The sequence below is a fragment of the Pogoniulus pusillus genome, chromosome 25, assembly GCF_015220805.1.
Source record: "Pogoniulus pusillus isolate bPogPus1 chromosome 25, bPogPus1.pri, whole genome shotgun sequence".
In the NCBI taxonomy this organism is placed as follows: domain Eukaryota; kingdom Metazoa; phylum Chordata; class Aves; order Piciformes; family Lybiidae; genus Pogoniulus; species Pogoniulus pusillus.
The window spans coordinates 2,696,623-2,709,257 of record NC_087288.1 but is presented as its reverse complement, the minus strand read 5'-3'; the positions used below and the strand labels follow the sequence as shown (position 1 = coordinate 2,709,257).

Genomic DNA, 12,635 nt, shown 5'->3' with positions numbered 1-12,635 from the left:
GCAATCCAGGTTAACCTCTCTGTAACCTGCTTAAGGCTTCAGTGCAACCCTTCCCATTCATTAAGTGGAACAAAGGCTTGATGCTTTTTTGTGTTGTAGAGTCACCTGGTGAGTGTTCACATCTGCTTTCCTTCTTATCTACATCTTTTGTCGCCCCTGTAACTCCTCCCAGTCCCCATCTCCCACTCACCTACTGTCTAGTCTTTTAATCTCTCATTCTGTACTGGCAAAGACACAGTTATCAGTAAGGCACTGTTTAAGCTATTCATGGTCCCCCAGAACTGCCAGCACTCCACTTCTACCTCTTTTTCTGCCCAGCTCTTTTTTTCCTCCAGGTTCCACCGGCATTCAGCACCCCTGAGCCAGAAGAACCTGTGCATGTAAAGACTCCATCATCTTCCACACACTCCCAAATCCTGGGTCAGATCCATCCAAATCTTGTGGAGACAAGTCCTTTTATAAACCCATTGCAGGCATGCTCTGGTTTGTCTCTATCAAGCTAATTGTTTCACACACAGAAGCATCCCACTGCAGCCCAAATCACAGGGCAGGGCTTGTGCACTTGAAAGAGGCATTAAAAACTCCCTGCCATGATTCATTTGGTTTGTTCTGTTTGAGAGAAAGAGAAATACTGAAGATTTATTTTTTTTAATCACAGAACTTGTAAATATCAACCACTCTGAGCACTCTCTGAAGACATTGCATAGTACATCCTCAACAAGCATAATCCTAGGATCCTAGGATCGTGGTGGTGGGAGATCACCTTGGAAATGAACAACCTCTAATTGCTACTCTCTATATTAAATATTATTTCCTTCTCATTTTTCTTTCACACATTATCATGAAAACCTACCCCCAAGTATTGGTGTGGCTGTTGGGAGCCTGCAGGCAGGGGAACATCTGCTGTATGTTTTACCTAGGCAAGGATGAATGTGACAGAGGGATTCAGCCTTCCAGAGAGCTGAGAAGTTGTAGGAGATGTTGTGATTGAAGTCCAACTCGTTTGACCTTGGCCCATTCAAAGCCTGTATTCAGAGCACAACTTCCCCAGACTCAAGACTAGAGGTCAGAACGAGTTAATCTGTGCTGCTGTTTACACAGATTAGTGTTTGGATGTTAACATTAAAAGGGATTCATTTATTTTTCTTCTTCTTTTTGTTGGGTTTTTTTCCCTCTCCAAGCTTCATTCTGATTTTGAGATAATGCCTGCTCTCAGCAAAAAGACATAAAGACTTCCCTACTAAGTTGCCTTGAGAGGGATATGATAGACTACACTTTTCACACCATGAGACAGCCTTAGGTACCTGTTATTTGAGCTCATTGACTCACTGGTATCAGCACAGGCATGGAGAATTCCCAGCAGGTCAAATTCACAGGTGTCTGCCACTGGAAACCTGCCTCACAGCCTGCCAAACCCTCTGCTTGTCAAGGGCTTGTCAGGTCAATAAAACACAGCTCATTCTTCAGCATCTCTCTGCATACAGGGGATAGCTTCTAGCCAACATCACCAAAACACAGCTCATTCTCCAGCACCTCTCTGCATACAGGGGATAGCTTCTAGCCAACATCACCAAAACACAGCTCATTCTTCAGCATCTCTCTGCATACAGGGGATAGCTTCTAGCCAACATCACCAAAACACAGCTCATTCTTCAGCATCTCTCTGCATACAGGGGATAGTTTCTAGCCAACATCACCAAAACACAGCTCATTCTTCAGCATCTCTCTGCATACAGGGGATAGTTTCTAGCCAACATCACCAAAACACAGCTCATTCTCCAGCACCTCTCTGCACACAGGGGATACTTTCTGGCTATCATCACCTCCAATTATTGCTAAACCCAGACCTATAAAACATCCTCCACATCTGCCGAGAGCTGTGGCTCGCAGATGTGCAAAGCTCAAGACTGATTCAGGTAAAGCCTTCATCTCTGTGTGAAGTTTACCTCAGTGGAGCTGCTTCTCAGCCATCCAAACATACTGCAGTTCAGGAGGAAAATCAGAAATCCCACGAGAAACCATCTTCAGATTCCAGAGAGGGACATCAGATAGCTCATAGATACAAAACAACCTCCTCATCCATTATACACTGTTAACTAACATCCTGACACCCCAAATAAAGGGAGAGGGGGGAAAAATCAGTGTTCACAGTTGCCAAGCATTTGTTTAAAACCAAAATAATGACAGAAATATTTACCTGTGGTGGAAGAGTTAAAAGCTTCTTGCTCTTCAATGAATTAAATGCACGGGATGATGGAAACAGGGAGGGAAAAAAAAGCACAAAGAAATCAGCAAATTGAAAGTTAGAGAAAGGAAATGTGTTAGAGGTGACAATGGCATGTAACAGCAGGCAGGACTCCAGTACATGTCAAAGTAATGTGGGAAAAGAAAAGTGAGAAACCATGACAAAGAAAAGAGCCTATGAGTTTGGGGGTTGGGGGTTTTTCTTCCCCCTCCTTTAACAGGAGCAATGAAGTTATTGAGAAGCAGGTTGTGGAGTCTTTAAAGCCTTCTCCTGGAGCAGTATTCTGAAGGACACACACAAACCAACCCCATTTAAATGGCTTTCAGTGCCACTCTGGAGCCCAGTTTTAGATTCAGAAGCCTTTTTTATTGCTGGGTTTTTTGAGTGTTACTAATGTATTACCTCTTAATTAAACCCCCACAGCAGCCAACAGCCATGGGGACCGCTGAAGAATAATCAACCTGTAAGGAAAAGATGAGAGATCCTGAGGCTCACAAGAGTCAGCAGCATGGAGGGGGAAAAAGAAAACACTCTCCACCACGAGTAAAGATTCCACAAGCTGCCTCAAAGTAGGCAGTGCCACCTCATCATTTCCAAACCAAACCAGGAACATGAAGACAAAACAAACAGTGCTAAAATTCTAACCTCTAAAATCGCTGTGATTTATTCTTTGGCCATTCCAGTCTTACACTGATGGATCAGGGAAAGGCTTTAAGTGAAAGGGTTTGGTCTTTCAGTATCACTCAAGCCCCAGTCTTGCTGCAATGACATTTCAAGGCTCACACATGTGGGTACAAAATGGTATTCACTAGCTGCTCACTCTTTTAGGATCTGAAGTTGGTTGACTGTTGGAAGGTATTTCCAGCTCAGATGTGTTATTTGACAATGTACTGACTTGCTGTATGAAATTCTGACTCTCAGCTGTTAAAAGCAAACACTTCACCCCTCTGTGATGTGATTACCATTAAAGACTTGTAATTAATACACATGAACTTTGCACAAGCAATCTTCATTGGGCACCAGAAGAGTCTTCCCCATAGCATTTCCCTCAGCAGCACACGCACAGACACTTCACCCTGCACCCAAGCTGTGTACAAATCTCATGCAGCATCCTCTAAGATGAGCCAAGCTGCAGCAACAATTACTGCTGGGCACACTTTTGCTTTTCTAAAGGTCACTGCTTACAGCCTCTTGCTGTCACCAGGTGCCACCGGGAGCACATCCACCACCGGTTCGCTTAGGTTTACAGGTGCTCTTGACACGGCAACAGGCTGCTGATTGTCACAAGGCTTACTCTCATTATAGGACTTCTGAACCATGCAATCACATTGGTGAAGCCAGGAAAAAGAAATCATGCAGTGAAGAGCCAAACAGAAGCAGATACAGGGCGGGGAAAGATCTGTTTTGCATGAATCAGCTGTCAGAGACCATTACCACACTGCACATGTCCTTCTCTGGCTCATACATTTCAACAGTGCACAGTTGTTGTTTTTTCTTCTTTACTTGCTGGATCTCCTAGCAGGATCCCTAATATTCATCTACAGCAGCTCAAAGCAAGTGCAGAAAAAGGCTGTATTACTTTCCTTCATTCATAAAGAGATGCCATATTAATTCCCTTCATTCACAAGCAGATGCCCCATCACACAAAGTGTAGAGACCCACCCTTGAATCCTAGTCAAGCAAGAGTTCCTGTGCTGGTTGCCAGTTGCAGTGCCAGAGGATAGAGCACAGAAATATGCTTCACACATTTAAAACCCACATAACTGCATAACCAAGTTGTGATAGGAAGAGCCAAGGAACGAAGCTGACGCAGAATCCACTGCACCTCTGAATGATTTGCACAGTTCCCCCTTCAAAGTGAGGCAAATAAAAAAGCCACTGATGCCAACCTGTGCTCAGCACAAAAATGAACACACCACTGTCCTTACCATGGCTTAGAATTTCACTGCTTTAGCCACCAAGCCAAGACTTCTTTGTATTGTGAGGTCCTTATACAAAAGGGTCAGGTAAAACAAAGAAATAACAAGAGTAAGCTTCTTAAAGCAGTGTAAGGTGGGGAAATTGCTAAAGGATGACACTGAAACCACACACAGGCACACATACACCAGGTTAGCTTGCAATGTTCAGAGATCTCAAGAACTTCAGTCCCAGTCACATCCCATTGTGCCTTGCACTCGAGGAAATACTCTTGATGGGGTTGCAAAGGGAAGAAATAACAGCCAGGTCTTCCTGCAGTGGCATTGGCATCAAAATCAAAACCAGGCTGCCTGAAAATTACAGAAGCCTACAAGCTCAGCTGCAACCATGTTCAAATGGCTCATATAGTGGAGCATAACAAATTACTAGCACTTGGAATTGTTCCACGTGAAAATAAACTACCTCCCTCCAGCACTCTGAAATCAGGCAAAGTTGCTGTCCCCTTCAGAACCAAGAAGATTGGTTGGTTGGTTGCTGTTTTGAGGCTTCAGTCCTTAAATTGGACTTCTTTTCTCTGCATTTAAGAGTCTATTTTTTGTCCTCTAGTCCCGATCAGAAGTCCCAATCCCATTTCTGTAATGCAACAGGGACCACCACTTTGGCCCTGTCTGTAAGAATCACTTCTATGAGATTTTTCTCCTGCAGACCCTTTATAAACTGCCTCTGGTTTATGATTCTCAAACTGCCAACCAAGACGTCTGCTAGAGACCAGGAAACAGCCACATCTCAAGTTCTGAACTTGCCAATGGCAAAATGGAATGTCCCAGATTCAAAGCCCAGTCCTACAGCAGGGTATGAACATTTACCACTGTGTGACACAGAGTAAAACACTTCTCTCTTGATTTCTCATGCTGAAAATCACTACCAGTCTCCTACTCCTTCGTTAATTCTCATCTGTTGCATCACAAGAGCTTTAAGGAGTAATAAAATCATTTGACTGCATTTTTCTATGCCTCCTTAACATGCAAAATATGCAATCCCCCTCCCAACCTCAGTATAGAGACATTCAATTACATCTGTTTTTACAGCAATCACTGTGGTATGTAAAGCAGACATAGATGCAGATATTTGGGTGTACAATCAACCCTCTTGCCACACCAGAGTTTAAATAGAGTACAAAAGAAGAGCTTTAGTATAAACAAAGACACCTTATGGTATATCACACTGGATTTCCTTGAGTCCCAGGAGGTCAATACCCACCACCAAAAAGCAGTTTATTTAGAAGTGAAGAGAATGTTCCCTGTGACATCTGCATAGTGCACCAGATGTTGGCATCATTTATACCCATGATGATGATGATGATACCCATTTATACCTTGACTGCCAGTTTAAATGAGTAAAGACACAACTCAGTTCCAAGCACAGTAAAGGAAAACCTTTTACAGACCTCAGTACACTTTGGATTCAGTCCTGCATTAGAGTCAGATTGCTTCTAGTGGCTCCATTTGACCCTGGTACTCATTAGACAGGGGATTAAAGAGGTGAAACTGATGTTTATGTTTGACACTGTAAACCAGAGCAAGTGGAATGGCCTCACAGTCTGACTGAATTCAGTTTCTTTCAGCAGGATCAAGTTTATGCACACTGTCATATTTATTTCAGAAGACACTGACCACATGGTCTAAAAACCATTTCATAGAATCCATTTCACTGAATTCTTCTCTGCAAATGTGACCTCACCTTGGACAAAGCATCAGATCAGAAAACCTCCCCTTCAAAAGGACAAAGCAGTCACTTAGCCAAACCCAAAGTGCTTTACAGAGAAGGAAATCTCTTTAGGCTCTTCAGCTGCCTGTGCCACAGAGGCAGGATGATGCAGAGCAAAGGGAAGGCTACGCCGCATCCTACTCAGACATTGGGTACATGAGACGCAAGCAGATCGACCACAGGGGTAAGTAAGAGCTGAGGGAAACCACTCCACAGGTGTTCACACCAGCAACAGCTTTCTCAACCTAGAGCAGTTTTAGCCTTCTGCTCAACTTTCATTTTCCCTCTCCTCTTCTGCACACCTCCCATCTCTGCTCATGTTTGGGCTATGTTCAGCATTGATTTCCAACGCCTTTGACAAAATATAAACCAGTAGTTCATCCTCAACACACCAAGCATCAAGAACAGCAGAGAGATGACAGATAAATATACAAGGGAAAGCCAACTTCAAATGAAACTGAAAGCTTCTCCACCATTGCATCTTGCACCATGTTCCAAAACTGCAGACAAAACGTGAAAGAAATCTGAAATTCATTACATATTCCATTGCCTTAAGAAGCTCCCAACTTACTACTATGCAGAAAGAAATTCATTGCTTATTCCATTTTCTTAAGAAGCCCCCAAATTACTGAGATACAGGAAGAAATTACTTATTCCATTTCCTTGAGAAGCCCCCAAATTACTGATACATAGAAAAGAATTAATTACTCATTCCATTTCCTTAAGAAACCCTCAACTTACTGATAGGCAGAAAGAAATTAATCACTCATTCCATTTCCTTAAGAAGTCCCAAACTTACTGATAGGCAGAAAGAAATTCATTACTTACTCCATTTCCTTAAGAAGCCCCCAACTTATTATTATGGAGAAAGGAATTCATTACTTATTCCATTTCCTTAAGAAGCCCCCAACTTACTGATAGGCAGAAAGAAATTAACCACTCATTCCATTTCCTTAAGAAGTCCCCAACTTACTGATAGGCAGAAAGAAATTCACTACTCCATTTCCTTAGGAAGCCCCCAAATTACTGATGTACAGAAGGAATTCATTACTTACTCCATTCCCTTAGGAAGCCCCCAACTTACTGATACACAGAAAGGAATTCATTACTTACTCCATTCCCTTAGGAAGCCCCCAACTTACTGATACACAGAAAGGAATTCATTACTTACTCCATTTCCTTAGCAAGCCCCCAACTTACTGATATACAGAAGGAAGTTCATTACTTACTCCATTTCCTTAGGAAGCCCCCAAATTACTGATGTACAAAAAGAAGTTCATTACTCCATTTCCTTAGTAAGCCCCCAACTTACTGATATACAGAAAGGAATTCACTACTTATTCCATTTCCTTAGGAAGCCCCCAGCTTACTAGCATGCAGAACCAGTGTAGTTTGTAACTAGAGTGCAGCCAATCCTTGGTTCACTACAAAACACAGAGGACTCGTGTAAAGGTTGAAGTTACTAAGCCCCACTTGCATTACTGTATAGCTCTTTCAGAATGAACACATGTATAAAACACAAAGAGATATGTTTTTAAAGTATTAAGTGAAGGTGTGCTATGGCATCACTCAGAAGATTGCATGTTCATGCAAGCCACCACCCACAAAAAACCCCTGTGGCAATGTATCATGACAAAAAGGTCACGGCCAACGGTATCATCTATTTGAGAAAGCAACCTGTCAACAGTTCTACCAAGCACCACAACATTTCATCACTGGAAGCATTCCCACGAAGAAGATAAACCTTGCAGTCCATGGCAAGCACAGTTGTCCCTTGCAGGCAGTGAGAAAAGAGGCTTTTTAAACACAGAAGGCAACCTGAACGGACAGACGTTATCGACTGTGCCATTTGACTTGACCATAACAGCTCTGCGTACGCTGCGTTGCTAGAAAAGGAAACAGTAACATCCATACTCATTTCATGTGAGGAGGTAAAAAAGAACTCCCACAATCATCAGGTCTAGGTTGGTAGCTGTTTGGGTTTGGGTTTTTTTCAGCATTCTTTGCCTGCTTATTTGACTCTCAAGAAAGAAAGAGCTGATGACCTGTGCATTCGCAGCCCTTATTCACGGAACTCCAGAAGAAGGACAGGTTTGTGATATTTATTACTACCCCATGGCAATAACAACCATTAATATAAAGCACAATGAGGAAGAGTGTGAAAATACCATCAATATCTTTGCCCCTGGTCAAACAAGATGCCTGTGACCCTAAAAGCAGGCGAACATAAAAGGGTGGCTAGAAAATTAAGGCAATTTAACCCACACGTAGTAATCCGCTGCTCAAACTCTTACTGGGTTTCCCAGCCCACAAATATGCTTCCATGCTCTTCTGTTGCTTGATTTGCAGAATTATAGTTATCAAAAGAGACTTTAGGCAAAGTAAAGGTAAGAAATCAAAGAGTCTGAGCTGCCAGGAGCTCAATATTTGATACCTTGCTCTATACTGCCACTTCTTACTGGAACCTGCGGGAGTTGTCTTCCCCTGCGACTGCTGAAGGAGGTGTCTGCAGGAGGAGACTGTGTGGGGCTCCCTTGTTGATGTATCCTGCAAACGAAATGGAGAGAGAAGTGAAATGACCCAAATGCAGAGGATGCTTCTCTTCTGAATTCTAACCACACATTAAGCTGTAAATACTGAAGATGAGGTTGAAGAAGGTTGCAGTTGGTGCATGCCATATACATACACTCAGGTCTAAGTACTAAGGTAACATAAAAGGCTTCACATTTAATTTCTCTTAACTAATTTCAGCCAAGGAGAAATATTTCCCTTTGGCTTGCTGCTGTGCTGTTGTTCTGCACACCCCCAGCTCCTTCAGCCTCTCCTCATGGGCCTGGAACAAAGCCCTGTCAGGAGAGTCTGAGGGACCTGGGGGTGTGCAGCCTGGAGCCAGGTTGGAAGAGCTCATCCAGTCCAGCCTAGCACCCAGCCCTGTCTAATCAACTAGACCATGGCACTAAGTGTCCCATCCAAGCTTTGCTTGAACACCCCCAGGGATGGTGACTCCACCACCTCCCTGGGCAGCCCATTCCAAAGCCAATCACTCTCTCTGGGAAGAATAAATCTGGTAATGTATTTTGTCATCATCTGAGTTACTGCAAAAAGGACAAAAGAACAATGACAAAGCACAGGAAATGTTTGATCCCTGCTTCCCAGATTCATCCCTGCTTCATCCACAGATGAAGATTGTGTCAGTGGATCTCAGACTGATTTCATATAATCATAGAATCAAGCAGAGTGGAAGAGACCTCCAAGCTCATCCCGTCCAACCTAGCACCCAGCCCTAGCCAGACCATGGCACTAAGTGCCTCATCTAGGCTTTTCTTGAACACTTCCAGGAACAGTGACTCCACCACCTCCCTGGGCAGCCCATTCCAATGCCAATCACTCTCTCTGCCAACAACTTCCTCCTAACATCCAGCCTAGACTGATTTTTGCCTCACAAAACAGAGGGACTGCTCAGCTTTACCTTTGAGCTTATCTGCAGTGAAGGTAAACACCAGAGCAATTCCATATGTATGTGCAACACAGCAGAGCTAATAACACAGGCAAGGAGTAAATAACACTGCAGATCATCACAACACAACTTTTGGTACTGTCACAGGTGGTCTACTTCCAAAACCACCTTAGAGGTGGATTCCCAAACCCGAAATCAGATGGATCCCAAGAGGCGTCGACTCGGCCGGCAGCAGTCCTACCTTTCTGTTTCAGCTGCGGAGCCTTTCCTAGTTTGTTTTTGGCTGCTATATCTCTCCACTTTCCTGGCCTGCCTGTGAAATGACATGTCAGAAAAGAAATAAACAAAGGAGAAAAAAGAACACAGAAAGGTGAAGGTTATTTAGTAAGGTGTTGTAAAGGTAACAACAGAAACGGTTGGCAGATGAGAAAGCGACAGCTTTGGTGAACTCTAGGTTGGAGATTAGTTTTGGTCGAGGGTGATGATGTGAAAGTTATGAGGTTCCCCAAACAGGGGAGGTAACACCAGTCCTGACTGACCCTGCAGCTAGCTCCCACTTCACAAATCCTCCTTTGATTGCAATTGATTGTAACCAAACTGCTCATTGCTTGATTACAAACAATACCCTCTCGTAGGACTTTCAGTCACCTCCTAACTGCGTGAAAAAGTAATGCAGGGTAGACAGAGGGAAAATAATTTGATCAGAGACATCTTTCATCATTAATCAGAGGGGAGTGGGGGGGTGGGAAAGCACTGCAGAAAGAACCAGAAAGTACTATTCAAACATACACCTTAGGAGTTGCTTTAAAACCCAAATTTGACAAGCAAACCCAACGATGCACCAGGTCAGATGTAAAGAATGCTGTCAGACTCCCGTGACTAACTTGGCTTTTACAAAGTCTCACCATGTTCAAACCTGGTAGAGTTTAGAAAGGGCTTAAAACTCTTTGTTTTCTATTCAGTGTAAATAAAGCAGAAGTTTATTTTGTTCCATGGCTCCTTTCTTACCTAAATCTGTGAGGGAATTCATCTGACAACTGAAGGGTGAGGCACTAGGTGCCTCTGACAGTGGAAGCATTTGCTTTGATAGGAGTAAGGACAATGAAGGGTAACATGGTTAAATACTTTAAAGAATAAAGGTGAAGCTTGTTCCACCATTATGTCCCAGGACTGCAGAAAGAGAGAGGGAGAGAGAGAGGGGAAGGGAGAGAGAGAAGGAAACAGGAAAGGAGAGAGGGAGGAAGAAAGGGAGAGTGGGATGGAAAGACAGATCTAGACAGATAGAGAGACAGAGAGAGGGAGACTGAGATGGAAAGACAGATATAGAAAGATAGGGAGACAGGGAGACAGAGCAAGGGACAGAGACAGAGAAAGAGAGAGAGAGGGAGGGAGGAGGGAAAGAAGACAGGAGAGAAGGAGACAGAAAGGGATGGAAAGATAGATATAGATAGATAGGGAGACAGAGAGAGAGGGAGAGAGGGATGGAGAGATAGATATAGACAGATAAGGAGACAGAGAGAGGGAAAGAGAAAGGGAAGGAGGGAGGGAGGGAAAGAGGAAGGGAGAGAGGGATGGTGGAAAGATAGATATAGACAGATAGGGAGACAGAAAGAGAGATAGAGACAGAGAAAGACAGAGAGAGATAGAGAAACACAGAGAAAGAGGGAGAGAGGAATGAAAAGATATAGATAGATAGGGAGAGATGAAGAAAGACAGAGACAGAAAGAGTTATAGCTAGAATGAATGAATGCAGCAGCATTATCACTCCAATTATGTCATCTTTAGTTTCTCCTTGCTTGGTTATAAGGTTTGTTTGTCTCTTGAACCTAATGTGAGTTGCTTAGACTGGGACACGATGTGCAATGGAGAGAAAGATGATTTAAGGACTAGGATGTGGGATGGAAAAGCTGAGAGCAGGACATGCTTTACTGTGAAAAGTGACCAAGTGATATACAGCTGAATATACTTATGTCTCTGCTTGAGATGTGTGTTTAAAACCACAAATTCCTTCCTGTTTGCTGCTCCTACAGTGCTGGCTTAGCCTGAGCACACTGTGGGCACCTGCAGGTGCATATTTAGGCATTCTCTCATTGAATCATTGAATCATAGCATCACAGAAACAGAATCACAGAATGGTTCTGGTTGGAAAAGACCTTTAAGATCATTGAATCCAACCACTCTCTAACTCTAAACCACATCCCTCAGCACCACGTCTAACTTGGTTCAATATTTTTTGTTTAAACCCTGCAGGAGATCCTGGTGTGCAAGAACAGAGCTTTACTATGCTCAGCTGTTCACCAGGAACACAGTTCATTGTCATATACAAGCTGGTGTGCAAGCAGAGAGCTTTACTGTGCTCAGCTGTTCACCAGGAACACAGTTCATTGTCATATACGATGTACAAAGGGCACACTGGGGCTAAGAACACCCAGGACACACTCCAAATTTACCTCTGAAATATACTTTAGAAGTGCTTAAATATTACCTGTGAACAATACATGCATAGAGACACTTGTACAGAAAAGGAGGGTGAAAGCTGAAGGTGTGGAAGGATTAGATAGAGCAGAGGAAGAATATCATCAGGTAGCAAACAGCAGCTGAAGGTGTGGAAGGATTACACAGAGCAGAGGAAGAATATCATCAGGTAGCAAACAGCAGCTGAAGGTGTGGAAGGATTACATAGAGCAGAGGAAGAATATCATCAGGTAGCCAACAGCAGCTGAAGGTGTGGAAGGATTACATAGAGCAGAGGAAGAATATCATCAGGTAGCAAACAGCAGCTGAAGGTGTGGAAGGATTACATAGAGCAGAGGAAGAATATCATCAGGTAGCAAACAGCAGCTGAAGGTGTGGAAGGATTACACAGAGCAGAGGAAGAATATCATCAGGTAGCCAAAAGCAGCTGAAGGTGTGGAAGGATTACATAGAGCAGAGGAAGAATATCATCAGGTAGCAAACAGCAGCTGAAGGCGTGGAAGGATTACATAGAGCAGAGGAAGAATATCATCAGGTAGCAAACAACAGCTAGGTTGCTTGGAACTATGATTTGAGTAAATTAAGGATACCTCTGTGCTGCTCCAGGTTGAGCACTTAGGTGGTCTACACTGTCCTGTTTGGGAACACAAGAGTCCAGCGTCCTTGTTCTTCAGCAAATTTGGCAGACATGGATGTGAATTTGGACAGAATGAGCAGAAACAGAGAGATGGTCACATGCAGTGAAGGTGGAGACATGCAGTCAAAGACATAAAC

At 43.4% G+C, this 12,635-nt stretch overlaps 1 protein-coding gene across 34 annotated transcripts in view; it reads right to left on the bottom strand.

Moving 5' to 3' along the window:
- The window catches only part of RIMS1 (regulating synaptic membrane exocytosis 1), a 260,406-nt gene that overhangs the window by 61,709 nt on the left and 186,062 nt on the right, over positions 1-12,635 (bottom strand). For 33 of the 34 annotated variants that reach the window (XM_064164198.1, XM_064164174.1, XM_064164169.1 and 30 more), the window contains 2 exons: positions 9,628-9,699; positions 8,364-8,476 (listed from right to left, as the gene is read on the bottom strand). In XM_064164198.1, the coding sequence (XP_064020268.1) occupies positions 8,364-8,476; positions 9,628-9,699 (185 nt within the window). Of the gene's footprint in view, positions 1-8,363; positions 8,477-9,627; positions 9,700-12,451; positions 12,530-12,635 lie in introns of all 34 variants that reach the window. The other variant, XM_064164201.1, reaches the window with a different exon arrangement.